This window comes from Trachinotus anak, unplaced genomic scaffold, assembly GCF_046630095.1.
Source record: "Trachinotus anak isolate AG129_WGS33_773 ecotype Australia unplaced genomic scaffold, CSIRO_AGI_Tana_v1 ptg000039l, whole genome shotgun sequence".
In the NCBI taxonomy this organism is placed as follows: Eukaryota; Metazoa; Chordata; class Actinopteri; order Carangiformes; family Carangidae; genus Trachinotus; species Trachinotus anak.
Window position 1 is genome coordinate 1,354,016 of NW_027273890.1, and position 26,316 is coordinate 1,380,331.

Sequence of the window (26,316 nt, forward strand, 5' to 3'; positions counted from 1 at the left end):
TGTTCTTTATTCGTTGTGTTGAAGGTCAGCAGGGTTGATTAGTTGCTGAAAGAATTTCTACAGTTAGAAATCACACATTTTCCCTTTCGTTCTGTGCTTTCATCATGTATCACAACCAAACGCAGGATTGTACGGTGTCACAAGGACAAAGAAGAGATTTATCATCGCTAAGAAAGTTCATCAGAGCAGTTATAGGAACTTTAAATCAATATTTAAATAGATATAACAAAGAAACTCAGCAGCACATTAAACAACAAAGCAGCTCATTTGTAGCTTCCCTCCAGAGCAATATGCCATACGGCAGCGCAGCATCATCTGCCTGTGGCTACACTACGATAAAGGTTTCACAAGGTGCCGGTCGTGGTTAAAAGAAACCAACGTGGACTGTCAGTCAGACATGAAACGCTGTTTTAAAGTCCAACGTGGCGTTGACCTCCTCCTCATGTGGACTTTGACGTTATGCAACAATGTCACCTGACTTTCTTCTTCGCTCCTTTGTGACTTGATCGTAAACAGACGTTACTGTGAGGCAGTCGCTGAAAACACAGGTGCCAGCACTGTCTCCAACAGCAACAAGGACTTTTCAAATTAAAAGATTCCAGAATTCTAAGATGGCTGTTACACTCCTACCTTAGAAGGAGAGCGTGACCTAAGCTATGTCTCACTTCAGAGACCGCAGCCTTCGGAGGACGCAGAGACGAGACTGTCTAGCTTTCATCACCAACTGTTCCCGCCCGTACTGTTGCGTCACAAGGTGCGGCTCCTGTCGCCTTGACAACACATAGCTTGTTTTCACAAAAACTTGAGGGTTTAAGGCCAATTGTACCAATGAACTGAGCTGAAACCAAATACTTCCATTTAAAGTGTGATCCTCAGGCTCTCTGTCACTAAGAGGACACATTTCTCCGCCTCATTTGAAGCAGCCTTCAAATTGGGACAGAGGCACCGCTGTGACGCTGACTCTTGAAATGCAGCCTCTGAAGGATGTGGTCCCTGAACTGGGACGTAGTTTTTGTAGCTTCTGTAAGAACGACACCAACAAAGAGGAAATGTTTGAGGAGCTGACAGGAGCGGCCACTACAGAGAAACACAATACACACAGAATTTAATTTTACTGACCGCTCAGTTGATCCATGTCTGGTATTTGTAGTGTGAAAGATATCCAGCACTGTGTCTGTGCGGTGTGAGCGCTAACATGCTTCATCAAACTGAGCTGCCTCGCCTCATCACAGCTTCTGGAAACAGCACGTTTCAGTTCAAACACCAGAGATTTCAGGTGTTTTCCATGTTTATGAACTTCCCAAAGTCAAATTCTTCAAAATTCTTTATTTGCAGTTCACTTATAATTTGTTCACTTCATAATTCTAGATGACCTGTTCGCTTCCTCTTATCCACTGTGATATTTGTTTGATAGGATAAGAGTGAGTACTGAGCCTCAAACAGAGCGTCTTGCACCAAAACTGGGGATTTGGCTGCTGTTGAGATACATCCAGGACATGTTCAGCCGAGCGTAGCACAGCTTTGTAAGCACAGCAACACTGTGCTGTGGTTTTAAAAGCAGCGGGAGTGGGGTTTCTTGGACAGAAATTCAGGCAATGTGGCAAATGTCTTGTCCTCATACTGTGAAAAACCGGAGTGATTATTTTCCTCTGGACTCTGTGGGTAGGTATTAGGTGGAAAACGACAGATTAAGAGGTTCCTATCTTTGCTTCCTATCTTTGCGCTAAACTAGGCCAATGCAGTGAAGTATCACCATGCTCACAATGAGCTGCTGCATTTAAAGCAGAAAATCAACACGGTTTGTGCTCATATCCCACTCACATCAGCTGATTCCTTCCTCTGTGTGCAGGCTTCAGGAATGTCACAGTACGACCTTGGTTTGGTTGAGAAATAAAACAAATCAAACGCTGATGTGGAAGTAGGACATATAGAGCAGATCTCAAAGGAACAATGTGGTGATATATCCACGTCGTCTGTCTAAAAGAATCTCTACTGGAACCCCAGAGATGAAACATCTGGTTTGTGTGTTTTAATGGAAATCCCAGTTTCCCAGTTTGAGCTGGGTTGAGTCTGACTGGGAATGTTTGTTGTATCTCTGTCATAAAAGACCTGAAATGCCCTAAAAGGATCCCAGTCCGCGATGTACTACAGCAACAATCTAGATGTGCTGATCATGTTATTCTTAGTCCTTTAAAAGGGATTATCATGTTCTTAATTATTCTTAGTTTTAATTCTTCAATCCTATTTTGTGTGCACTGTTTCTGCCGTCAGATTACTGCTGACAGTGTGAAATAAGTAGATGACTACAGGGCATCAATAAACCCAGAGTGAGTCGCTGTATCTCTAACTTCCTCTGTAAACCTCTTTACTGAATCAGCCTCCTAAAAGGAAGCAGCTTGCCTCACCCCCACCCCCACCCCCACTAGGTCCACTCAGGATAGGACTTTTGTAATTCAGTTGCTCAGTAATCAGAGCCTCTGGAGGTACAGCCTCTTTTAGCCTTTGGTCACTAGAGGCAACAGTGAAACACAGAGGCCCTGTGGGAACAGAGTATTCCAGTGGACGCTTGCCGAGGTCCCCAGTCTGCCAGCTCTGATCTCTGTTCCCGCTTCAGTCCCACCTCTGCACTTTAGGAAGGACTTAATGTCACATTGATTTCTGTGAATTTTGGGTTCGGATCCTCATTTGTTCCCTCCTCTCTCCCCCTGAGGTTTTGATGTCTGTCAGCCGGTTAATGTCCTTCCTCTCTCTTACTTTGAAGGCCACCATCCATCCTCCATCACTCCTGGCTTCCCGCTCTCCTCTCAGAGGACGTATGACACAAAGGAAACAAATGCTGCTGTTCCAAAGCCCTGGGGTTTTGTCCTCTTTCTGTGGACAGGCAGCTGTGAAGGATGAGATTTACTTAAAAGATTAGGCTCTGTTTTTTCTGTGGATTCCTCTGTGATTCATCCTCGAATTAAATCCACTTCTCTTCTTTAAATCCTGTGCATTTCAAATAATCTTTTAAAGCCAAAAACAAGAAATCTGTCCTTTATTTACTCCCTTCATCTGCTTTTAAGTAACTGTGAGGTCGTCTCTTTCCTTTTTTTAAGCTGTCGAAGCCATTACTGCTCCTGCATAACAATACACTGAGTCAGATCTATATATTGAAGTATTGATTGCAGAGTAGACGTCTCTTTCAGCCCAGAGTGGTTCAGTCTAATCAGGAAACGGTTGCTAAAGAGGCAGGAAAACCTCTAATTTAACTAATCTCTAAACCAATAAAAACACATGACAATATTTAAAATCCTCCTGTAAGTCAAACCATCTGTTACCTTCAGAAAATCTTAAATAATATATTTGTTTATCTGTCTCGCTGCTTCCTCCTGCCCCATCTCATCATCACCTGGCTGACTGGATTGTGACTGCAAAATGAAACACACAAAAATATGCACAAGCAGAAATAAAACTGAAGTTGGGAGAAGTGATCACCTGGGTCACCCTCTCCACATGGCTGAATTAATTTCATCTAAATAGATTGATATATAGATTAATTACAGATTCATGTCACAACTACCCATTTATATAAAGTTACACTGACAGGAGTCATTCTGTTGCCTAATGGGTACTGTTACTGTAGGTTACATTTCACTGCTAATACTTCGTCTTTGAACGCATCACTTTATGCTGAGGTATTGCTGCTTTTAGTTCAATGACGGGACATTTTAATGTTACAGCATCTGATGATATTTTAGTCTGTAGTGTTCTTCTAACAGTTTGTGAAACTCTGACGGAAAGGAAGTAAAGTGTATTAAACAAGCTAGACAGTTAGCTACTGCTACTTACAATTACCTGCAGAATGACCGTTACCTACAGGACGAAGGGTAAAAAATGGTACGGTCCAGTTTAGGGGTGTCTGAAATTGTAGTACAAGATGTTTCCAGGCATGAATATGGGAAATATGTTGTAATATTACAGGGAAGAAGGATATACATGTTTCAACCCCCCAAAGTGTTGTTTTGTGTTCTTTTGGAGGGATTCAAGTCTTAATTAGGGAGGTCAGACCCCCCCAGTCTCCTCCGAAATTAAAACCCAGGTCTCTGTGCACATACCCCGGCCCGTTAATGATGGAGGCAGGAGAGTGGAGGTTGTTGCAGCTGCACATTAGGTCACATGAGTCAAGTGTCCACATGTGTTTCTATATGATGCAAAATGATTTGATCTCCACCACCTTATGAATGATCTTCTTACTGGAGCTTATACCAAACTGAAACATTAATATTGATCATGTTAGTGGTATATCACTGGAATCGTGACAGTTCTGCCACTTGTAATGCAGCAGGGAGATCTACCAGCAGCCGGTGTGGTGAACATAAAACGGAGAAGCTTTATGAAGTGAGGGGATTTGTTAGGGATTTGGTTCTGGGAGCAGCTTCTGAAGAGAGAGGTGGAGCACTGGAGTCTGAATCCCAGAGCAGCAGGAAAAATCTGGGTGAAAAGAAAAAAGAAGAAAAGCTGCTGTTTAGATACAACACAATCAGTGAACTTCATTTGATGAGTCAACACAGCTGATGGTTTTATTTCAGTGTCATTTCAGACAACGAACCCTCAGGGTGTGACGTTTAGGGAACAGTTATGGCTGCAGTTTCTCCTCTCTCTGTTTTCCCTCCTGATTTTCAGACATTATAGCTCATCAGATTTCTGTAGTTTGCCAGGTTCATTGTTTTACTCTTCAATAAAGTTTAGTGATTCATGCAGTGAACTGCCTCATTAAGAAACAGATGAAAATAGAGCAGAAGTCATAACAGCAGAGCTGTTAGTCCCTTCACCTCCTCGGGCTCTGCAGCTCTGACTGAAACAGGGACTAAACATCCTGCAACAACAGCTGGGGTCTACACAACACTGGCATCCGCACACTCACACACAAACAGGCCTTCATGCTAAAGATGTCCCGGTCCTGAACCTGCTACAGGCCTGTACAGGCTGCAGCGCTCAGTTCACCACACAGCATGAAAGTGACGAAGTGAAGTTCAACCTTCAGGTGGTTTCTGAGCTCATCATGTGTGACAGCTGTTGCTGTGAACTGGTTTTCACTGGTCATGAATTTATTTCCTCTGTAGCAGCGTTCAGGAGCACAACAGATCACCCACAAGCAAACAAACTAATTATTGATAAGAGATAAATCAACATGAATAAATTATAACAGTAGTGGAGAGCGGTCGTTAGACGCACGAACCAGAACTACCTGTAACATGAACCAGGCTTAACTAAACACAATCCAAACCGAACAAAACAAGCCGGGGCCTGAACGTCCGTCCTCACACACAGTTCATGGAGCAGCATCAGCAAACTTTATTAATGTGTGTTTCACCATCAATGACCCACAAAAGCATCAGTTTTATGACACGTATGACCTGCATCAGCCCGGGGGGGGGACGAGGGGCTGACTCTGGATGGTGTTGGACCAACAAACGGCTCATGGCTCTCTCCAGTCCCCAGCAGCAGGGCGGGTTTCTATAAAGTGCTCACATGATGAAATGATTAAGGAACAGATGAATCAACATCAGAGATGAAATGACATCAAACAGACGACAGAGGCAGAAAAGGTTAAAAAGATCAAACATGGCCGAGGAGATTCTTCTCTGTGTTGCTCCGGAGTCCGTTTCCATCAGAGATAAAGGCTGCTGACGGGCTCTGGACACAGCTCAGGCCTCGATAATCGGAGCTCCCTCTTCACTCTGAGAAGTAGGGCGGGTGTAACTGGTCTTATACAACAGTGAAAACTCCTCAGACGCTTCTTCTTCTTCTTCTTTTTCTTCTTCTTGGTCGCCTTGATGAGGCAGTTGACCGCCCCAAGCAAAAATAACCTCTAATTCCTCTCCTGGAAAAAGAGGGGATGAAGAAGGGATGTGGGCAGAGTGAGAGAGAGGCGAGATAGAGAGACCCAAGTGGAAAATAGCCAGTGTTGTGCTCATCCATTTGTACTCAACAGCATGAGATGGAGGAGATTTTTCTCGTTTTGTGAGTCTTTGAGCTGCAGAGCGGCGCACAAAGCAGCCCGGACAAAAACAAGAGGAGCAGCAGCAGCAGGCGTTATAATCAGCAACCTTCCTCCTCCTCCTCCTCTCGCATGACCAGACGGAACAAAATGAAACAGATGCAACCGAAAAGGGCAGAGCCATTATCAGGCTCTGCTGGCCAGATGTGAGACAACAGGACAAAAGGTTGAGATGTGAAAGGAAAATACCAAAGTAACAGACAAGTTAGCGAAGGAATACAAGAGAGAGAAGAAGAGAGAGAGATGACTGCACACTCTGAACTCACTGTGCAGTAAATACATGTACGACACAAGTGGGTCTGTCCAGTGTCTCATTACAGCGACAAATACATGTTTTTAACAAGCCTGGTGAACAAAGACTAAAATGACTAATTACATATGAAACACTGAGTAACAAACGAGCCCATAGGTCTGCAGCTCTGTGCAGGAAACAAACCTTTTATCAGGACCTGAATGTCACAACCTGTTTGATGCACAGTGAATTAGAGAGTTTGAACATAAACATGTGGTCCTCGGATGGTCTGCGGGCCCCAGTGGTCCAGGTAAGGACCTGGTAGCCAGGTGGTTAGGGTGCATATCAAATGGGTGTAAATTCCCTGAGTGGCAGTTGTCTGTTTGCTGCATGTCATTCCCCTACTCTCTATCCCTGTGTTTCCCGTCCTGTCCAACGAAGGCAAAAAACAGCCCGATTGGTTCTGGAGATGTTTGGGGAGTCAGGTGGTGTAAGTTTTATTTTAGGGGTTAAATGGACCTAAGTTCACACTTACTTTTCTAACTTTATTGAAATTTCATTATATTTTTGCTGGAAACTGTGTAATGTGAACATATATATATTCTCCAGAAATATTTAGTATAGTGATGGTGATTTCACAGCACTGGACTTAAAACTGAATAAATATTCAATGTAAAATAGAATAACGACCTAAATGTTAAATTATTAGATAATGGAGAGTGTGACGTTGGCAGTGAGAGATAAACCTCTAAAAATCTTCATCGGGAAAACGAAGTAAATTTAAAGTTTAAAAAATCTGAGGGGATTAATTGTCTTGGAGCCATCACTTGCATCACTCCACCAACCTGTTCACTCAACATTCACAACAATTAGCAGCAGTTAGTGTTGGAGTCAAACCCATTTTGAATCACTCAGAATAAAAGCTGACAGCTGCTCTGCAGCGCTACAGATAACTATTTAAAATAAAAGATGAATACAGGTTAATACACTAATATGTTGAACATGTTTCTTTCATTTTTGCCAAAATTAAATTATCTTAAAATGCAACCTTTTGTTATTGAGGTTTGTTGTGTTCACATGAAATATGAAGGATGTGCGAAGCTGCTGTTGATGTGGAGAGAGAGAAGAACCTGCCGCACCACTGGCAGGAGGCTTCATGTTCACCTCATCACACATACATTGGGAGACGCAGTGGCTGCAGCAGCAGACGGTGAACATCCATCTCCCACAAGCAGTCACAACCTGTCCAACTCTGATGTCTTTCTTCTGTCTTGATGAATCTTTTCTTAATGTAGTAAAACATTAAAATGCACAAACAATGATGTGACTTCTTTGCTGACACCAGGTCGTTCTGGTTTTATTTGTCTCTGAGACTTTTTTCTCCACCACAGTAGAGGTGAATGGAATTTGGTTTGTGGTCCTCAGAGAATGAAAAAATCATGATCATTATTAGCAGCATACCTCTCCAGAAACAAAGCACACAAAACAAGAGTATGTTTCTGGAAGTGCTGAACTGCCCCTTTGGGCTGATAGTATAGAAAACTCTAGTGAAGTGAAATCACAAAAGCTCTCATATCTGTATTTTGAGAGCTGTGGCTGTTCACTCATGCAAAGTTTTTCTCCTCAGTCCTGAGCGCAGTGTATAATTAATGTTGAATAATTAGGGCTTGTGATGACACACTGCTCTGGCGCGCTGTAATTTGGATCCAGCACATTCGGTTCAGTTTCACGGGAGAAAACCCTCTTTTCTGTCCAAGTCCACTGCAGATGAAGCTCATCAAATACCATCTCACATGTGCAGCCATCTAAATGCTGCTTTATGACGTGTGACTGTGTCAGATACTGGATGTGTGTGGATGTGTGCAGGGTTGTAACGTGAGCAGATATTTGGATTCAGCTGAGTGTGTCTATGATGATTGTCTGGAGAAGCTCAATGAACCTTGTTTGTGTTTATTTCATTTGCATCTTCCCTCGCACTGTGAAATTCTTACTTTAGCTTCTCCTTGGCTTCACTTCTCTTCTTTCCAATAAATATGGACTTTATTATTATTATTATTATTATTATTATTATTATTATTATTATTATTATTATTATTATTAGACCACATGTCCCCTAAACGCTGCACATGCAGGCTATCAGTAGCAGCTACAATTTACATGTTCCTTGAACACCTCACATTAACAGACACTAGCTGCACCTACAGAGGGCTGATACTTCCACTGGGGGCCCCTTTTGCCCACAGGGGGCCCCAGACATTTGCCTGGTTTGCCTCTCCTGACAGTGCACTCCTGACTCAGCAGCTGTGCAGCTGTGCTTCTTTTGCATGTTTGCCTGAAAACGGAGGTCATACTGTTTGTTTACTTTTTAATTTCCGTCATTAATAAGTTAATTAATGAAATGCAGAGCGTGCTGCATGAAGCCTTGAACTCATGTAATGTGCTGAAAACAATTGTATTTGGTGCTTGTATAATTTCTTTAGAAATATTCATGCACACATACTGTGTGTTTCATACTGTTGCATCCTGGAGCTCAAGGTTCTTTAATTTGATATAAATGAAGTTTTATAAATGAATCTCATTCACGTTGCAGAGACAGAGACACGGAGCTGAGAGAGGCAGCCGAACAGCAGCAGGTGACTCCTAACAGAAATATCCAGCAAACACTCTTTGTTTGCAATAAGTAAATCCACATTTCTTTTACTTTAATTGTTGTAGTCGTGTCTATGCACGTCTCTGTTTTCAAGAAGTGCTTTTGTTAAGATCTTTGTCTCACTGAGAAAAAAAATGGAAAGAAATAAACTAAACCAGAAGGAAACAAATAAATCCAATCAAAAAGAACGGAGCTGTTTGCCTTTGGTGCTCACGCAGTAACAAATAACTGTGGGTATGTTAGAAAAATGCATTAAAGAAACATCTGTTGCAAAGTTCAACATATGATAAATCTGTGAATCTTTTGATCCTCGTCTCGTCTCTCTGTAGAGTCTGAAACCTCATTTAAACAAAACACTGATGTAATCCCTGTGAGTCCTGACACTTATGTCGACTGTCTCTTCTCCGTCCTCTGTTTTAAATCATGCACCCGCGCAGACATAAACATAACGACTAAAACTAATCTACAATTTGTGCAAAGACTACTTAAATAAATAGAACACTAGTCCTAGACGCCTGTGTATTCTGGACTCGTCTGTCTGGACAGAGACCCCGCGGCAGAACCACAACATGCAGGAGGGATTATTTGTCCCATCTGGCCTCAGGATCCCACAGAGGGAGCAGCTTATCCTGCTGCCACTGGGAACTGGACCTGGTTAACAACAGAAAGTGGATGAGGGAACTTTGACCCTGAAGTTTATGCTCAGGTTTCATGTGTGTGACTGTATGTTCACGTCTCCAAATTAGATTTGAGTCTAATGAAACAGATGATCGCTGGTTTGAAGGTGAATGATCCCTTTGGCATGAGACTCTCCTTGATTTACTCTTGTTTACATGTGTTTGTGTTTATGCGAGTACATGTGTGCGCTGTCTGATCTCACTGTGTGTTCATTGCCGAAGCTTTTCATGTGCAAAACAGCTTCTCTCTCGGCTAATTAACTGTTGGATATTTACTTCCAACTCTTTTCTGTTTTTGTTCTACAGCAAAGACAATTAAGATGATGACAAAGTTCCCTGCAGCTCTGCACACACTCAAACGGAAACACACACACACACACACACCCACACACACACACACACACACTGATCAACACTAAGTCACACACACACAGATACATGCACTTGTTAATATTATATTAACTCTGCAAAGAAGCAAAGCTTTCACAGGAAAATGTCAGGAAGCAAATGTCAGACAGGAAGATGACGACACTTTCTACTGAACAGCTGCTGCACCACATCTGGCAGAGCTGGAGGAGACTGGGGAGGCGGTGATGCTGAGGTGAGCAGAGTGCGACAGGTAAACTGTCGTAGATGATGTACGCTGTAGTTAGCGAGCTAGCATCTACCCATTGCCTGCATGTGAGGCATTCAGGGAACATCTTTATATTGTATTATCTACTGAAAGTCTGCATATGAGGCATTTATGGAACATCTGTATATTGTAGCATCTGTTAGCATGCTAAGGTTAGCAAGTTGCTGTGTTGTATATCCTGGGGGTGGGAATGGCTAACATTTACACAAAGTACAGGCGAGGCTGATGGAAACATCATTAGTTTTTCAGGTACTTGATCATGCTACACTCACCCAACAACTTTATCAGGCTGTAGTATACAGCTAATCGCCAACATTAGCATGCTAACATACTCACAGTGACAATGCTAACATGCTGATGTTTAGCAGGCTCTTCGATGGTCCTCTGTGCCTGGGGCCCCCCAGAGTCTCACCACAGTGTGTGAGCTAGTCTAGAGTCTCCATTCATGCTAGCAGCTGTAAGGCTGTAGTACACAGCTAACTGCTAACATTAGCGTGCCAAAATGATAAATGCTAAATTGCCCATGTTTAGCAGGTATCATGTTTACCGTGTTCGCCACAGTTTATGGGCTAGCATGCTAACATTTACACAAAGTAAGTCATTAGTTTCTCAGGTATTTGGTCAGAAACCAAGACACCCGACACGTGAAATGACCTGATGACCAAAATTATTCCAATTCATCCTGAGGGGAACATGAAAGTATGAACCTCATTTCTTGGCCATAAACCAGATGGGTAATTATTTAATGAGGTAAAACTGTAGTAGCACATCACAGATGCCAAAAAACAAACATCTGAATTTGTTTTTGACTTGTCCAGCATTTTCTGAAATGTTCCTTTAATATAGAAACAGATGTGATATGAGAATATCAGATTTTTGTCTGTCTGTTACCATCAGCTTGAATCAATTGAGCAAACTTTGATATCTGATTACATCACTGCAGGTTTTCACTTCGTACACGTTGGTACTTGTGGCTCTCACACAGGGTCGGGTTATTATAAATGTAGTTGAATGCATTATTTGAGGAGGGGAGAGCAGAAGTCACATGGCCGCTGCAGCCGTGTGACTCATGGACCAGTGTTTGTCTCACAGTGGAGGCCCGTATCCACAGAGATGAAGGCTGTGAGAGCGCGTCAGAAGTGAATGGTGTTACCATGGGCGATGTTGAAGCCCGTCATGCTGCAGGCTGGGAACGTATTCTTCAGCTGGTAGATATGAGCAGAGAGAACAAAGACAGAATCAAAGAAAGGGGCATATTATTCACTTGCGTTTTCCTTCTGGAGTTAAAAAGAAATCTGTTTTTCAACCTGCACAGCAGACCTGTCTTTATGAAGCAGCAGAGGAAAGTGTTGTGTGTCTTACTCCGCTACATTCATTAGACAGTTATAGCTACTTTTCACATTGAGATTCTATATAGAAATAATATCATAAGCCTGTAAAACAAAACACTTTGTTAAAGATTAGACCAGCTGTTCCCAGCATCTCCGGCTTGTGACTTAGCATCAGTGTCTGCTTCAGGTGTCTTGTCACAGTGTCAGACATCTTAGTTGTCGTCATTTCATTTGAGAGCAATATAAAGGCCTAAATAGGTAAAATTATCCAACATTTCACAAAAAGCAACTATTATAGGAAAGTCTTTTTAAATCAGAACTTAGTTTTTTCCTCTATTATGTGGTGACCTCTTGGAGGGACCCGACCCCTAGGTTGGGAACCGCTAACAATCTACCAATCTAAAATAATTATACATCGATTACAGAAGGTCTTTTTTCTGTAGATAATAATATCTTGCTTATAATATTTGGGATGTGTGTACTTCCTCCTCCACTGGTAGCTTTAAAGAACATTTTGTGCTTCTGCTGGAAACAGGGTTGACGAGAGCAGAGACTGAACCAAACAGTAAAATGTGCCATAAAACCAAAACTATGATCTGAAAAAGCTGAAAAGACAAAAACTACAATTACATTTCCTCCTCGGTGGACGTCAGTCGCACAAAATGTACTGTGTGGGTTGCAGCTCAGTAATTGGCCCACATTATTCAGTTTACAAAACTCGAGACAAACATTATACCTGATTCAATTTTCTGGTCTTTGTTTACCTGAGACTCTGTGGCCTAAGCTCTGCTCTGTTTGAGACCAGCCAATGGGTGAGCTGGGACAGAGCAGTTCTGACCAATGGAGGAGCAACATATACTGCTGATGTCATGATGTCTGTTCAGAAACCTCTTGGGTCGACGTTCAGCTGTCAGGTCAGAGAACCTGAGCAATAATGTTTCATCCCTCTGCATCTGTTGCTGTGGTGCCACTGAGCAAGGCACTTAACCTCAGTTTAATGATGAATAAATGATCCTGCATGAATGTGAAGAATGGAGGAGCTGTGTCAATGTTCCTGTGGAAAAAAAACAAAGTACCTGCTGGAGCATCTTTGCCTGGAATGACTCTGAAATGATCTCACCTTCTTTGTCTCCGCTCCAGCAGATCCACAGGAAACAGATGTCATTAGATGTGACAGCTACTTGACAGACAAATGGCTCTGCCTGTTATCAGGACACCGTATTGTAATGAAAGGAGCAGACGATGTGCTGTCAGAGCATCACACAGACAGACACAAGTGAGAGCTGCGTTCAAACAACCTGCGGCTCACTGGAGGATTAGTGTGAATGTGTAACTTGGTTTTCACCTCATGTATTCCTCTCAGTAAAGCTTCACCTGCTTCTCCTCATAGGGATGCTTGTTGTTTATTGGTGACACATTGTTGTGTAATAGTAACTCAGAGAAAAGGTCTTCATATCCAACATTATACGATATGTCATCTCTATAGTGAAATGCTGGTTAAACCTGTGGTAACTGATTGTTTTGACACATGGTGGCGACAGAAACAGACAGTTAACACAACCCTGACGTGTCCTCTTGTTGATGTGGAGTTGTGTTTGTGTTCCCTCTTTTAGCTGTGTTTGGTCTCCACCAGCTCCTGAGGGAAACATCTGGCTCTTTAGCTGCTAAATGCTTGGCGAAGAGTTGAAGATAGTATTTGTCTCAGTTTGGTACAGAAGCAAATCCTAACGAACCTCAGGAATCCTCTGTTATCTACTTCATCCTGTCTTGGGTTGTGAAATCTTTAATAATAAATCCAACATCGGTTGTCAACTTTTATGTCTATTACCAAGCAACCAATGCTACTTTTCTCATCTCATCCTGCCGGGATGTTTCTGTAACCCATTAGATTTCTCATTGAAACAGACTAAACGTGGCCACTTCACTCTGAAAATCTCCATGAGCAAAAAATGAAGCACATTTGTGAGACGACCATGAGAGCCCCGTGTTGTCAGGTCGGCCTCTGTAGCTGGTCATAGCTGCTCGGCGAACAGCAGGATCATGGCCTGAGGAAGCCTGTGTCTAAAGGTGTCAAACCAATAAAAGAAACAGGTTGTCGAAGTGGTGGAGAAGTGAAAGTTAGATCAGATTTACAGTTACTCTGAAGTTAGGACAGTTTATTTAAGGTTTTGTGAAGTTGCCAGAAAGAATACAGAGCATCAGCTGCACTTGTTCCACCTTGTATCTGTTTACATTAAACATCTAGCTGAATAATTATCTTATGTATGTTTATGTATTTATGACTCCGAGGAGGTTGGTCCACCATATTGGTGAAGTATAGTGAAGTATAGTGATTATGGATGGATTGGTGCAATTTTGTAGAGACATTAAAAGGATGAGGATGTAAGAGGACGAGTCCTGCTGACATTTTAATTTGTCCAATACTCAGATACCTGCAAAACTAATGACATTCCCATCAGCCTCAGCTGCACTTCATGTTTCGTGCCAATGGTAGCATGCTAACACGCTAAGCTAACGAACTGGGAAAACATTTTTCTGGCTAAACATCAGTATGTTTGTATGGTTGTTACGAGCATGTTAGCGTGCCGTACAGTACAACTGTGCACAATATAAAAGTATGTTTTTGGAAAACACAGTATTTTAAAGGCACGTGCATGAAAGCCAGAAGCTGCTTCTCAGACCGATGAGACTCAGACAAGCAGCCACATTAAATACTTGAGTCTGAGTCTCTAACAACAAACATTTGAACTTTAACCTAAATCTTTATAGATTTCAGCTTGAACTTGATTATAATATATCTCAGTTATTAATTAACTGCTGTTCAGATAAGTGACTGTACGAGCTGAGGAGGGAGAGTTTTGTCGTGGTGCTGAATGTGTACGTTATGTGTCTATGTGGGTGGAAAACATTAATCAGAGGAGCTCAGGCCTCCCATCACTGTGTTGTTAATATGTCTTTGTTGTGGCTGCAGCCACAGCTCACAACATGCTGATTACAGTCATCACACCGGTTATTTGTGCAATTACATTAACACTTAGAGAGTGGGCAGTGAACTTCTTCCACAGTGTGGTTTTACAGTCAGATGGAGACAGAAAATAGAGAAATGATGACAAATTGAGGATGAAACAAAAGAAGATGTTGTGGTGATATTCAAAGAGATGCAACCGGGTGAGAAGTGATGACACAGCTCATGAAGCTGAATTACGGAGTTCAGGTGTGAGGGAGATGTGGTTGCAACAGTGAGTCTGAAAACAGCAGGCTGCTCCTCTGCTGCACAGCGAAGAGGAGGATGAGGAGGATGAGGAGGATAGCTGCTGATACTGAGGGAGCATGTGTGAAGAAAGACAGACAGACAGGGGAGTGTGATGGGACCCAGGGGCCACTGTCTCAACCACAAACCCAGGAAGTTTAAATCCAAGGTGATTCCAGTTTTTGAGTCGTCTTTTAGTGGAGGATCCCTGAGCTGCAGCAGACTGTGATTCTTCCTTCTTACCTGGTTGCTCCTGTGATGTTTTTTTGAGCCTGGTCTTAAACCTGGAGAATCACAGTATTGGATCATTTGACTGAGGGTTTATCTCTAAGCTCACGTGCTGAAGCTTTAGTCCAGAGCCAGTCACACCTGTCGTTGGATGCAGGTGATGGTCCTGCTCTGTGGTTTCCCTCCTTTGACAGAGTGAAGCAGTGAGCTCTGAGTCTCGGCCCTGACTCACACTCAGCATCTCAGACTTAGAGCACATCAAAGGTTTGAATCAGAAATTCCTGAACAGTGTAAACCCACACCAGCACTTTCATTTTGGGCAAGACGTCACTGCCACTTCCAACGGAGCCCTGAGTTCCCAAGAAGTAACCCAACAAGTGTCTCCAAAACAATGTGGAATATCCACAGTGTTATTTCTCATGAAGTGCTTGCAAACCAGTGAAACTAACTCACCTCACATCAACAAACCCTTAGTTTGTTTTGTTTTTTTGGCGTCTGGCTGGAGACATACAAAAGAAACAGCGGTGAGTCAGATGTTCAGTGTTTAAATCCAGAGGTCAGAGAACAGAGAGGGTGCTGGGCTGACGGGTCAGGGGGAGGACAGTCCATGAACACATCACAACCCAAAGCCTGGAGCACATTCCACCTGGTTCACCCGGGGCCACGAGCACCGAGCTCATTGTTGTGAGGGGACATGACGTGAAGAGGTTTGAGAACGACTGATCTGACTCAGTCTGACATTAATGAGTAGTGGGAGTGGTTAAAGCTTGTGACAGTGACAGAGCATCATGTGACTGATGATTAACATCCTTAATAAAAATAACTGAAGGAGAATTATATTGCATGACTTAAAAACATCCATATTTTTGTGTTTTGATGGAAACGACACACAATGTTCCTGCAGGAACATTTTGTTTTTACCCTGAACGTCTCTTTACTGACATCTTTTATACCAGGGTTTTTTATTTTCTGTCCATTTGCTTCTCTCTCTCTCTCTCTCATGTTTTAATCATGTGTATTGTTTCTTCCCTCTGTGCCTGCCATCATCATTGTGTTAATCTGATTCTGACTCCAGCTCGCTGCCTCGATGTGAGCTCACAGAGGACACAGTTCTGCCTCCTCCTCTCCGCTCTCTTGTTCGGCCGCCGGCTTCCCTCCCGTCTCGTCTCCGACGGTGTCACGCCGCCGCCTCTAAACACTGAGAGCTCTTTAAAAACTAACAATCAACTCACTTTATCACCACAAACGTACTGTGGAGGGAAGCGTAATTACCGGCACTTTTCACCCAGCTGGGACTGTCCCTCAGCTCTGCAGGGTGTTGGGCTCTCTGGGAGGTAACAATTAGAAACTGAGCAGCCTCCACCCTGATCTCTGGAGAAAACACATGAATGAGAAGCTGCTTCAGCTGCTTCAGCTGAGTCAGCAGAACTCTGTGAAGGAAGTTCTCTCCATCCGTTCTATTCAAACCAGATGAGTGAGATATTCTGAGATATTTCACTGACAGACTGACAGTACTCAGCAGCTCACAGGTCAGAGACTCACTGTCTGTTGCAGGTCACAAAATGTTTATACAGTATTTTCTTAAAAAAAGGTTCAAATTTTAACTTCTCCAGAATTTTATGTGTTGTTGATCCTCTCCTCTGATTGGTTGACTGTTTTCTGAGTGATCCAATAAAAATATAGCAGGTTTCAGGTAAACACTAAAACAGTTCCAGAAGTCCTGACGGCTGGTTTTAAGGCTCAGTGTCTGAATACAGGCTGTGTGCATTTCTCTGTGGACTGAGGCTTTGATATTTTCACAGTATTAATATAGAACCTAGACCTGCTTTATAATCACAAACACATGGACATCTACCTTTAGACTGTGTGGAGCTTTAAACTTTGGTAAAAGTTTGTTGTTAAGACTGGAGCCGTTCTCCTTTATCACACAAGGCTTGAGCCATTTGAAATAGTAAAATATTTTCGGTTTATTAATAAACTGTGTTGGGGCAGAGGACGTCCAGGTCCTGGACACATTTCACAGCTAAAAGAATGAGGCCACATGTGGCCCACACCACCTCAGAATGTGGTCTGAGGGATGGGATCTGAATACTGGTGATTGGATCACAGACGTTAACAGGACCTGAGTGACCAGAAGCAATGTCTGTTTACGCTCAGATGACAAAGATCTCCAGCAGCTTCTGTCCCTCAGGAGCAGCGGAGGTCAAAGTGGACGAACGTCTCAGGCCACTGTTCATTTCCTGTTTTCTACACACAGTCCAGGCTCTGGTTGCTAACCCTAACCACAGGGTTATTATTGTAGCCATGATGATATTTAAAGAGACCTCTGTCACACCTCTCTCTGGTTTCACATTAAAGGCCCATCACTGCCTTCAGATTAAAATGCTTTTATTGTGAAGCACGCAGGAAGCAGCAATGAATTAGCAATAGATTAAGGAGCATTAGCTTATCACTGCTAATTGTTACAGCACAGCTCTTACAAACACACAGGTGAAAACTGAAAAACCAAACAACTTAATTCCAACAAAATGATGACAACATACACAGACAGGTAGATGGGAGGAGCCTGTAGAGTCAGCAGAGAGGGGAGGGGCTGAGTGAACACGTGCTGTAAAGGCAAAGAAAAGGACCAAAAGCCCAGACTGCAGAGTGGTGTGGTGTGAAGAGATCTGCCCACAGACTGACTGCTGCACCGCCTTATATGCACAGGGCTCACCTGGCCCAGGTGAGTTCAGTGCTGCTGATTAAGCTCCTGATTAAGCTGCTGTGAACCAGCAGAGAGGCCGTCACATAACCAGCAGTTATAGTTATAAAAACAGTTGAGGAGTGTGTGTGTGTGTGTGTGTGTGTGTGAGATCTTTCTCTTCGTCCTTGCTCCTCTCTCTTCCTCTCCTCCTCCTCTTCTCTCTCTGTCTTTTCTCTGCTTCTCTTTCATCAAACCAAACTTCCTGTGTGCGACTGTGGCCTCCTGGGAGCTCATTTTCCGCTCTCCGTTCTCCACTCACTCTGATTCTTCTATCAATTATTTTCATATTTCTTTGGTTTTTGAGAGCGTTTGCACTTGGCCATGAACACCGTCGTCTCTGAGCCTCCGCGTTTTTTTTTAACTGTTTCCTCTCACTGTTGAAATGAGCTCTTTTTTCTAGGGACTCGTTCTCTCTCTGTGATCAGAAACCAAACAAAACCTTCTTGAAAACCTTCAGAAACAGATTCACTTCATGACAGAAAACTGTTGCTGTTTGCACGTTTCGCTCCGGATAGAAAAACTTGTTTGTTTGTGGTCAGATTCTGTGAGCTGCAGCGTGTGACTGCACTAAAGTAGATTCCATTCAAATGTCCGTCGGGACTAAAGATGGACGTAGCTTCTGTGAAACCACAGGTTTCTGAAGCTCAGAGTGAGCGGCTCCACCATCGCCATCTTGGCATAGCCTGACTCCGCCCCCTAACTCCCAGCTACTCCACATATGGAGAAAGAGGTGGGGCGTGTGTAGAGCAGAGACACGCATGTTAGGTTTAGACTCACCCATCTGTCACTCAAAGAATCCACGCCCTCATTTATACTCAGCTTTAGTCCTTAATAAACGACAGACTGATGGTTACTGATTTAATTTTCCAAATGAATCTTTTAGAAAACACAACACCAACCTCATCATCCGCCTTTTGTTGTGCTTTGACACTTTTGTTGGCTGTGATAAGCAGCTACTGCAGTTAAAGGGTGAAGCAGCAGAAGCAGCCGTCCAGCCAGCACAGCAGGATGAGCTCTCATTGTGTAACTGTTGAGGTGAACAGTGGGTCAGGCTTTCATGTCCTGCTCAGAGTGTGACGCTGGGAGTCCAGACAGCCGAGCTGCAGAGTATCGATCGGCAGATGGACACAGACGTGAAGAGATTCGCTGCGGTCGCCCCTCGTGGAGGTTGAATGCAGGTGACTGCACCGACTGAGCGCTGTAAAACCACAATGGAGGCTTTCATTTGACATGACCATCACTTGGAGGTTCAGCAGTTTGGAGCAACAACAACAAACAAAGCTGGAGGAACCTTTGTACCTTCAGCTCCCGGCTGACAGCACGGCTCTGTGTGGCTGCAGGTTTCTGTGTTTTCTGTCGTTGAACTCATTGTCTGGAAATTTTACCTGGAAGCAGCACCAGCTGTGGGTTGACAGCTGACTCTTTTATATACACAAAAACTTCACTCATGCATTTTTAAACTTGTTTAACGTATAACAACAGAGCACAGATGAGCTGGTTCGACCTGGAGCCCACAGTGTGATCTAACTCACCAGGAGAGACAATGAAAAGAGAGAATGGGAACCTGAAAGATGACTTTTTAAACATTTCATTTTATACCCTTCTAAAAGTGATAATGGGGCCATAACTTAATGTTAAATGTAGAAGGAAATAAAAAGAGAAACGAGATATTGAAAAGGAAAACGCTCTAATGAAGACTGAAAACTGGAGAGGGAATCTGAGATGAGAAATTGATTTCCTTGTTCTGTTCCTCTCTGAGCTCTCACACTCTTTGAATGTGCAGGTTATTTTCTCTATGAATGAATGAGCTCAGAGTTCAGTGATTGTTTGGTTTGTTCCTCTAAAAATCCAAAATATGAACATTTTCAAGTGATGATCAAGTACAACAGTCGTCATCTCAGAAGCCTTTTGGGATTTTTGCTTAAGAAATTATTTAAATGACTTGTAGTCAATAAAGTTTCTGTCAGTTAATCGGCCAATTTATTTGTTGTTTGATAAAAGTGATTAAAAAGTAAAATATGATATTATCAACTGTTTTAGTTAATTATCAACTATTTTGATAATTGAATAATCATTTTAGGAAAAGTACTGAACACTTGCTGTTGATTGATTGTTGCTTCTCTTAAAGAATAAAGTTCACATCTTTGGGTTTTTATCAAATAAAAAAAACACATTTGGGCTGTAGAAATTTATATCAGACATTATTCACTATTTTCTGAAATTTCATATAATCAGTTGATTAATTGAGAAAGTAATCGTCAGATCAATCGATATGATCTGGCACTGAAGGATATAAAATACCAGAGCTCAGAATGAAATCTCAAAATGAATGTTGACCTAGTCAGTGATCATTATCCTGCCAGAATTCAAAGTTACACAGAGGTCACGACCTGTGTCCTGATCAGAGTGAATGACCTGCTGGGTGTCTGCATTTTAATCATTTAACCATTTCAATGACACATTTCCCATCAACTATAACACTGGCTGCTCTGAACAGGAAGGAAACAGAGTCTTTCACAGACTGAACCCTGTGCAGAGCTGACTGCCTCTAATTGGTGTCAGGTACTGAGAAATAATGTCACAGTCCTGAGGTCTGGCTCCTCTGAAGCCGCTGAGCTTCGAAACAAAGGCTGTGGAGGAGCGAGGCAGAGGTGGCGACACCGGGACGCGTCAGGTGTAAAACTGCAGCAGCAGCTTCACACAGACGGCTCTGTCTGCAGCAGGAGGCACATCTCTCAGGTGTGTTCTCTGTGTGTGTGTGTGTGTGTGTGTGTGTGTGTGTGTGTGTGTGTGCAGGGGAGGAATAATTCAGTCTGGTTCCAGGTCTTCGTGGTGTTATAGCAGTTATTCCTCAGGGTGGCTCCTCTCTTCTCTCTGTGTGGAGGATCAGCTGCAGAGCAACATCCCTGCTGCTGGAGTTTTTTAGGCTGAACCACATGAGGACTGAACTCAGGTCAGCCAGTTTAAATTATGTCATGGTGCATGTTAGAAACCACCAACTCTGAATGGATTCCCTCTCATCAAACTGTAAGATTTGGTTAAAATTCACACCTCTGGATGGAAACCGTGGAGGTTTCCTGTGGCAGTATTTGACTGGGACCTTTCATCAGTTTTAAAAGTCCTTTTCATCAGACCCACTGTACCTTGAAGTTTGTATTAGACTTGGAAGTGACCGCTAGCAAGCTAGCCTAACTCGCTTCCCTTCAGAGAGAGGAGCAGTAACATTAGCAGCACGTTTGTCTCTGCTCCTGCACACTCGGTGCTGTTCATCCTGCAGTGTGGAGGGAGGGGGTCTGGCTGGCATAAGCTGTTCATGGGTTTAAATGTGGTGATGATATGACCAGAGTGAGAGGTCGTCCTGTAGCCTCAGAGCTCTGTGAGTGGAATCATGAGCTCAGGTGGGACTGGGTAACAGTCCCTCAGCTGGTTAACTTCCTGTGTGTCTGCTGGAACTGATGTGATGTAACAAACTATTTTTATTGTTCATACACACAGATATTGTACCGATCACATGACAGGAACGACGCTGTCAGACAGACGATCCATCCTCAGACGCAGCCTCTGAAGGCACAGCTACGTTCATGACTCCTAGTCCTGTAAAAAAAATGATTTCAGATCATTCACAGGCCCTGCACACACACACACACACACACACACACAATTAGACCTGTGCTGATAAAGGTGTAATTTGTCCTGCCTTGACAGGTGCTACAAAGCTAATAGGAGAGAGAGGAAGATGTCAGTCACACACCCACACCGTCCTGAAGCCTCATCAGACAAAATGACTAAACTCACCTGTGTGGGTGGACGTGGAAGTCTGGTAAAAAAAAAACAAACATTTTCTGGATGGATTCTCATCACGTTTGGCTCAAATGTTCGTGGTCTCCAAACGATGAATCTGAGTTTCTTTGGTGACCTCCTGCCTTTTCTCATTGTCACAGCAACAGGTCAAAATGTTTTCAAGAGACTCACAAATGAAAAATAAGGTGAAAGATGCAGGACAGAGACAGAGAGGACAAAAATGATTTGATGACCATCAGAGGACGAAAGTAATGAGGATGAAAACTAAAGGAAAGCAGAGAACAGGAGCGATAGCCAGGAGTCTGGCAGTGACCGTGGTGACATGGATGAGTCATCTCCTCCCAGTTAATAACAGTCTGGCTCAAGTCGTCCCTCACCTGTTGAAAGGAGGCAGACAATCAGGAGTTTCTTATTGCCTCTTCCCCTCTGTGATTTTTAATGCTCTGTACCTGTGTGAATCCTTTTGAACTGCCTCATGTGAGGAATGGCCTCTATAAATAAACCTGCCTCATCTTGATGTATTGAACATAAAAAGCACATCTGCCTCCATTTGCCTCAATATTCAGAATAATGTTGTTTTCATCAGCAGGTGAGTGGTTTCAAGACCATTTTACATGACTATATTTTGAGAGGTTTCCTGTAGGAGCAGCTTGTGTGTGTGTGTGTGTGTGTGTGTGTGTGTGTGTGTGTGTGTGTGTGTGTGTGATTCGTAAGGTAAACGTGCATGTATGTGGATATGTAGTTGCAGCCTGTGCACCTGCAGTTCAGGAGGTGTAAATGTGCTTTGAAAGCCTTCGGCCATGTTCCATCTGTATGACTCATTCCATTTATACTGTGTGGTCACTGTGTAATTACCTCTCAGAGGCAGAGTCCATGAACACCATCACTACAGCCTGGATGATGCTCTTTAGCACAGACTCCAGTTACATTAAAACAAATACAGTCAGTGAGGAAAACAAATGTTGTTCCAGGTTCCTGTTCATTCATGAGGAAGAGACCAGCTGTAAAAGCGAGGAGATTTTTATTGATCATGAACGTAGTTTTTATTTCTGCGGTTTTCAAACTGTCTTTTAGTTCTGATCTGGTTCATGTTCACACAGACTTTTTACAACAAAACTAAACATGGACCACAAGAGTTTTTTATTCTAAATGTTCACATTAAATTTTCAAAGCATAAACCTGAAGAGCTGCGTCTGAGATGTCGTTGCAAACCGTCCATTGGTTGTTTAAGTGGAGCGAGTTGCATTTTGAGACAGAGGAATTAAGTTTGTCAGCCCTCAGGGGCCTTCTAACAACCTGGGGCCCAAGCAGTTTTCTGCCTCATCAGTTCATAAGCTGCGTCTCTGACTGGACCTCGTGTGTCAGATATAGCAGCGTGCAGTCCTCCTCTCAGTCTCAGGTCAACAGCTCCGCCAAGATGCAAAAGTTGGTATAAAGGCTGAGGAACTGTGGATGTACCACAACATCCTCTTCTACTGTGTCCTGCTGCCACACATCATTACAGGGCTCTGCTCCACTACAAAGACCAGAAAGCCTGTACATCCAAACCACTAACATCTCCGGTGTCCGGACGGGAACAAAGTCATTCATTAAAATAATTAAAATGCCATCTCAGGTGGAAAAACAACAATATAATCTAAACATGTACCTGGATGGAGGCAGAAATGCTTCATGGCACAAGGTTCTATTCATAAAGGTTAGGCAGGTTTATTTATAGAGGCTGTTTCTATGGTTACTGCTGCTACATTGCTGATGTCATCTCGTCACATCCTCTTGAGTAATATTTACATAAAAGCTGTTGATGCAAACACGCAGTGAATCACATTTCATTTAGCTGCAACTTAAATAAAATGACCTGAAACCTGCTGAATATTTCAACAGTGACAAAGACAAACCTGCATTTTCTCCCTGTTTGACTGGTTGAACACAGGTCAACACACCTGAGCTCCTGAGCCGGGTTCTTCTGGCTCCGACACTGTTCAGCCTCACTGTGAAAGCGTCATCACGTTAACTACAGGTTTACTGCACAGTTAATGTTCAGCAGCAGAGAAGTCCTGCACATAGCTCCGTCTGTCCTGGTCATTCACAGGGTAAACTGCTATTGTTGCTTATATTCAGCCTCTTCTGTTGCAAAGCAGCCATGCTAACGAGTTCGCAAGCTGCTTATAGCTGGGGAGCATTTTTACCACCTTCATAAAGTCTCTGAATCAAATAATGAACAATCCTGAAAACAAAGTGTGACAGTGAGTGAAGGAAACCACAGAGAGAAAAGGAAGCTATTCTGTTTGGCTAGCGTTAGCATGTTCCCGGCTGGCTAGCATGATACCAGTAGGTGTCTCTAGCTAAAGTAATCCACTAATTAGCCCCATTGTGGGAGGCAAAAAGATGCATTTTATACAGAAAATAGAAGAAAGAAACTAAACTGCACTGCAGTAGAAAGGAGTGTGAAATTAGCCAGATACATTTTTGTGTTTACAGCAACAACAGCAGCCTTTTGAGAGGACTGTGGAAAAGCATTGTGGGAAATCAGGAACATCAGTAGATTTATTCCAATCAAAAATTCAGTGATCTTCACTGAGCCAGGTATTTTACTGTTTATGTCCTTCATCTTTCCTCCTACAGATTACCGGTGGCCCCTCCCCTCTGACCTTTGTCCCATCTGGATCTACCTGGACGTCCTGTTCTCCACAGCGTCCATCATGCACCTCTGCGCCATCTCTCTGGATCGATACATCGCCATACGAAACCCGATCCACCACAGCCGCTTCAACTCCCACACCAAGGCCCGCATCAAGATCATGGCAGTGTGGACGATTTCAGTGGGTAAGGACAGAGACACACACACTCACACACACACACACAATAATGCCAGTATTTACATGTTTAAATTATTTTGTCACAGTCAAAACTATTTTTTCTTGCCGTGTTGACCAGAAACAGTAAAAGAGGGTTAAACGACCTGTGTGGTTGTTCAGGTTGGAGGACTGGGTGTCTGGGAGACCTGAATGTGTGAATCTAATTGGTTGACAACGGTCCAGCTGTTGTTGGGAGATTTAACTCTGGCACCAAGTGGTGGACTGATAGACAACGTGTCCGTCCATACAGTCGTGCTGCTGCCATGACTTTAGAAAGAAAAGCGAGTGAGAGGAAGTCGGGATTTGATTTGAAGGTTGAGACAGTAACTAGTCAAACCAAATACTCATGAAAATAAAATGTACCACACATCCCTGAACATACAGCAGGACAGAAAGGAGCACATGAATCCACCAAACCAAGGCAGTGAAAATAACAGTGGTTGTGTTTTGTGTCAAGGTTGAGATGCACAGTCGTCGCTGACGTGTTCGTCCTTGTTCATTGCAGTGCTCTCTTTTTTATCAGTGAACATTTTGCCTTTGGACAAGACTTGTTCAAGAATGCTTCGGTAAAATAGAGTAACTAAAATGCCAGTCTGTCATAAATACATGAAATTAAGTCTGTGAGAACACGAAACTGTGAAGGAGGAGAGAGAGAGAGGGAGAGAGAGAGAGAGAGAGAGAGAGCAACCCCGCTAACCAAGCAGGAGGAAGTGCTGTCAGCTCCTCATGAGAAGCAATTTTCCTGAGTTCAAGACAGAAGTGACGTTTATGACTCCGTATAATTTTTATGGAGGCGAGGGAACAATCAGCTCCTGATAATTGGCTTCTGCCTGTCTGGCTGGTATCCAGCTGCTCAGGTCAATGGGCCTAGATGAGCAGGAAATGTAATGATGGTGCTGCAGACGAAGGCCTGCAGCCCCTCAGAGATGGAGGTGGTGGGAGGGAGGAGGGAGGAGCAGATCAGCTCTGCACAGCCGTTATTTACACTCGCTGCTGAAAACAAGGAGGAAAATGATGAACAGCGTGAAAATCGTGCATTTCAGTTTCAGCTGATAACATTTCAGGAAGCCATCTGCAACAACACACCATCCTTTTATTGTTCGATTGAAGCTGAATTATCCAAAAACTTTTCCACTCTCCCGTCCTGACTGATTTGTTTTTCTCGTTATTAATCGGCACGCTTTCACTCCGAGCTAATTAACATGAGAAATGGAAGAAAAGCTGACTTTTCTCCAGGTGGCAGTGCGCCCAGCCCTGAGATTTTATCACAGTAATGGATGGCAGGAACATTATAGCATTATAACGTCAGCGCTGTTTGGTTGGCTTCATGATTTACAGCAGACATAACTGAGTTACTCTGATTTTTGGAAGATAAGAGACAGTACAAGCAGCAGTTTGTTCAGAACAGTGACGCTAATGTCAAATCTGCAGGAGGAACACAGAGCAAAGTTACAAAGAAATGTCACTTTGGATGCTGCAGGTGAACCAAAGAGGCAGAAAATGAAGCAAAACAACCACAAAAAGACACAAAATGATCACAAAGTGACGCAAAACAACTTCAAGCAGACGCATGACAACAAACAGACAGAAAACTATGCAAAACGACCATGAAGAGACACAAAATGACAGCAAAGACATGCAAAGTGATGCAAAAAAGACACAAAGAGACGAGACTGCTGAGGTCCAGCTGCTGCTTGTCTCATACGTGAGGAGGGCTGAGTCATGTGACGCACCACAGAGCAGGAAATGATGATTTAAAAACATGATCAGTGTTTCATCATGAATCATCAGGTGTCGGTTCCCTTCAGCCCAGAGCTGCTGGAGACGATGGAAATAAAGGACTGACTGTTTTTCAGTAAAGTGCTGCAGAAT

General features: G+C 43.2%; 1 protein-coding gene and 1 long non-coding RNA gene across 5 annotated transcripts in view; one reads left to right on the forward strand and one right to left on the reverse strand.

The window, feature by feature from the left end:
- The window catches only part of htr2aa (5-hydroxytryptamine (serotonin) receptor 2A, genome duplicate a), a 47,885-nt gene that overhangs the window by 6,066 nt on the left and 15,503 nt on the right, over positions 1-26,316 (forward strand). For both annotated transcript variants that reach the window (XR_011687149.1, XM_071472488.1), the window contains exon 2: positions 24,212-24,412. Coding sequence is in view for 1 of the 2 variants with exons in the window: in XM_071472488.1 (XP_071328589.1) it covers positions 24,212-24,412 (201 nt within the window). In the remaining variant the exon portion in view is untranslated. The remainder of the gene's footprint in view (positions 1-24,211; positions 24,413-26,316) is intronic.
- On the reverse strand, positions 10,224-24,389 carry LOC139614853 (uncharacterized). Of its 3 annotated transcripts, none has more exons than XR_011687152.1 (4): positions 24,259-24,389; positions 23,485-23,577; positions 21,584-21,966; positions 10,224-21,382 (listed from the first exon to the last, which is right to left on the reverse strand). It is a non-coding gene; the product is annotated as an uncharacterized lncRNA (long non-coding RNA). The 3 variants fall into 3 exon arrangements; XR_011687153.1 differs by lacking the exon at positions 24,259-24,389 and having other exon boundaries at positions 10,224-11,438; positions 12,685-21,382; positions 23,485-24,168; XR_011687151.1 differs by lacking the exon at positions 24,259-24,389 and having other exon boundaries at positions 23,485-24,168.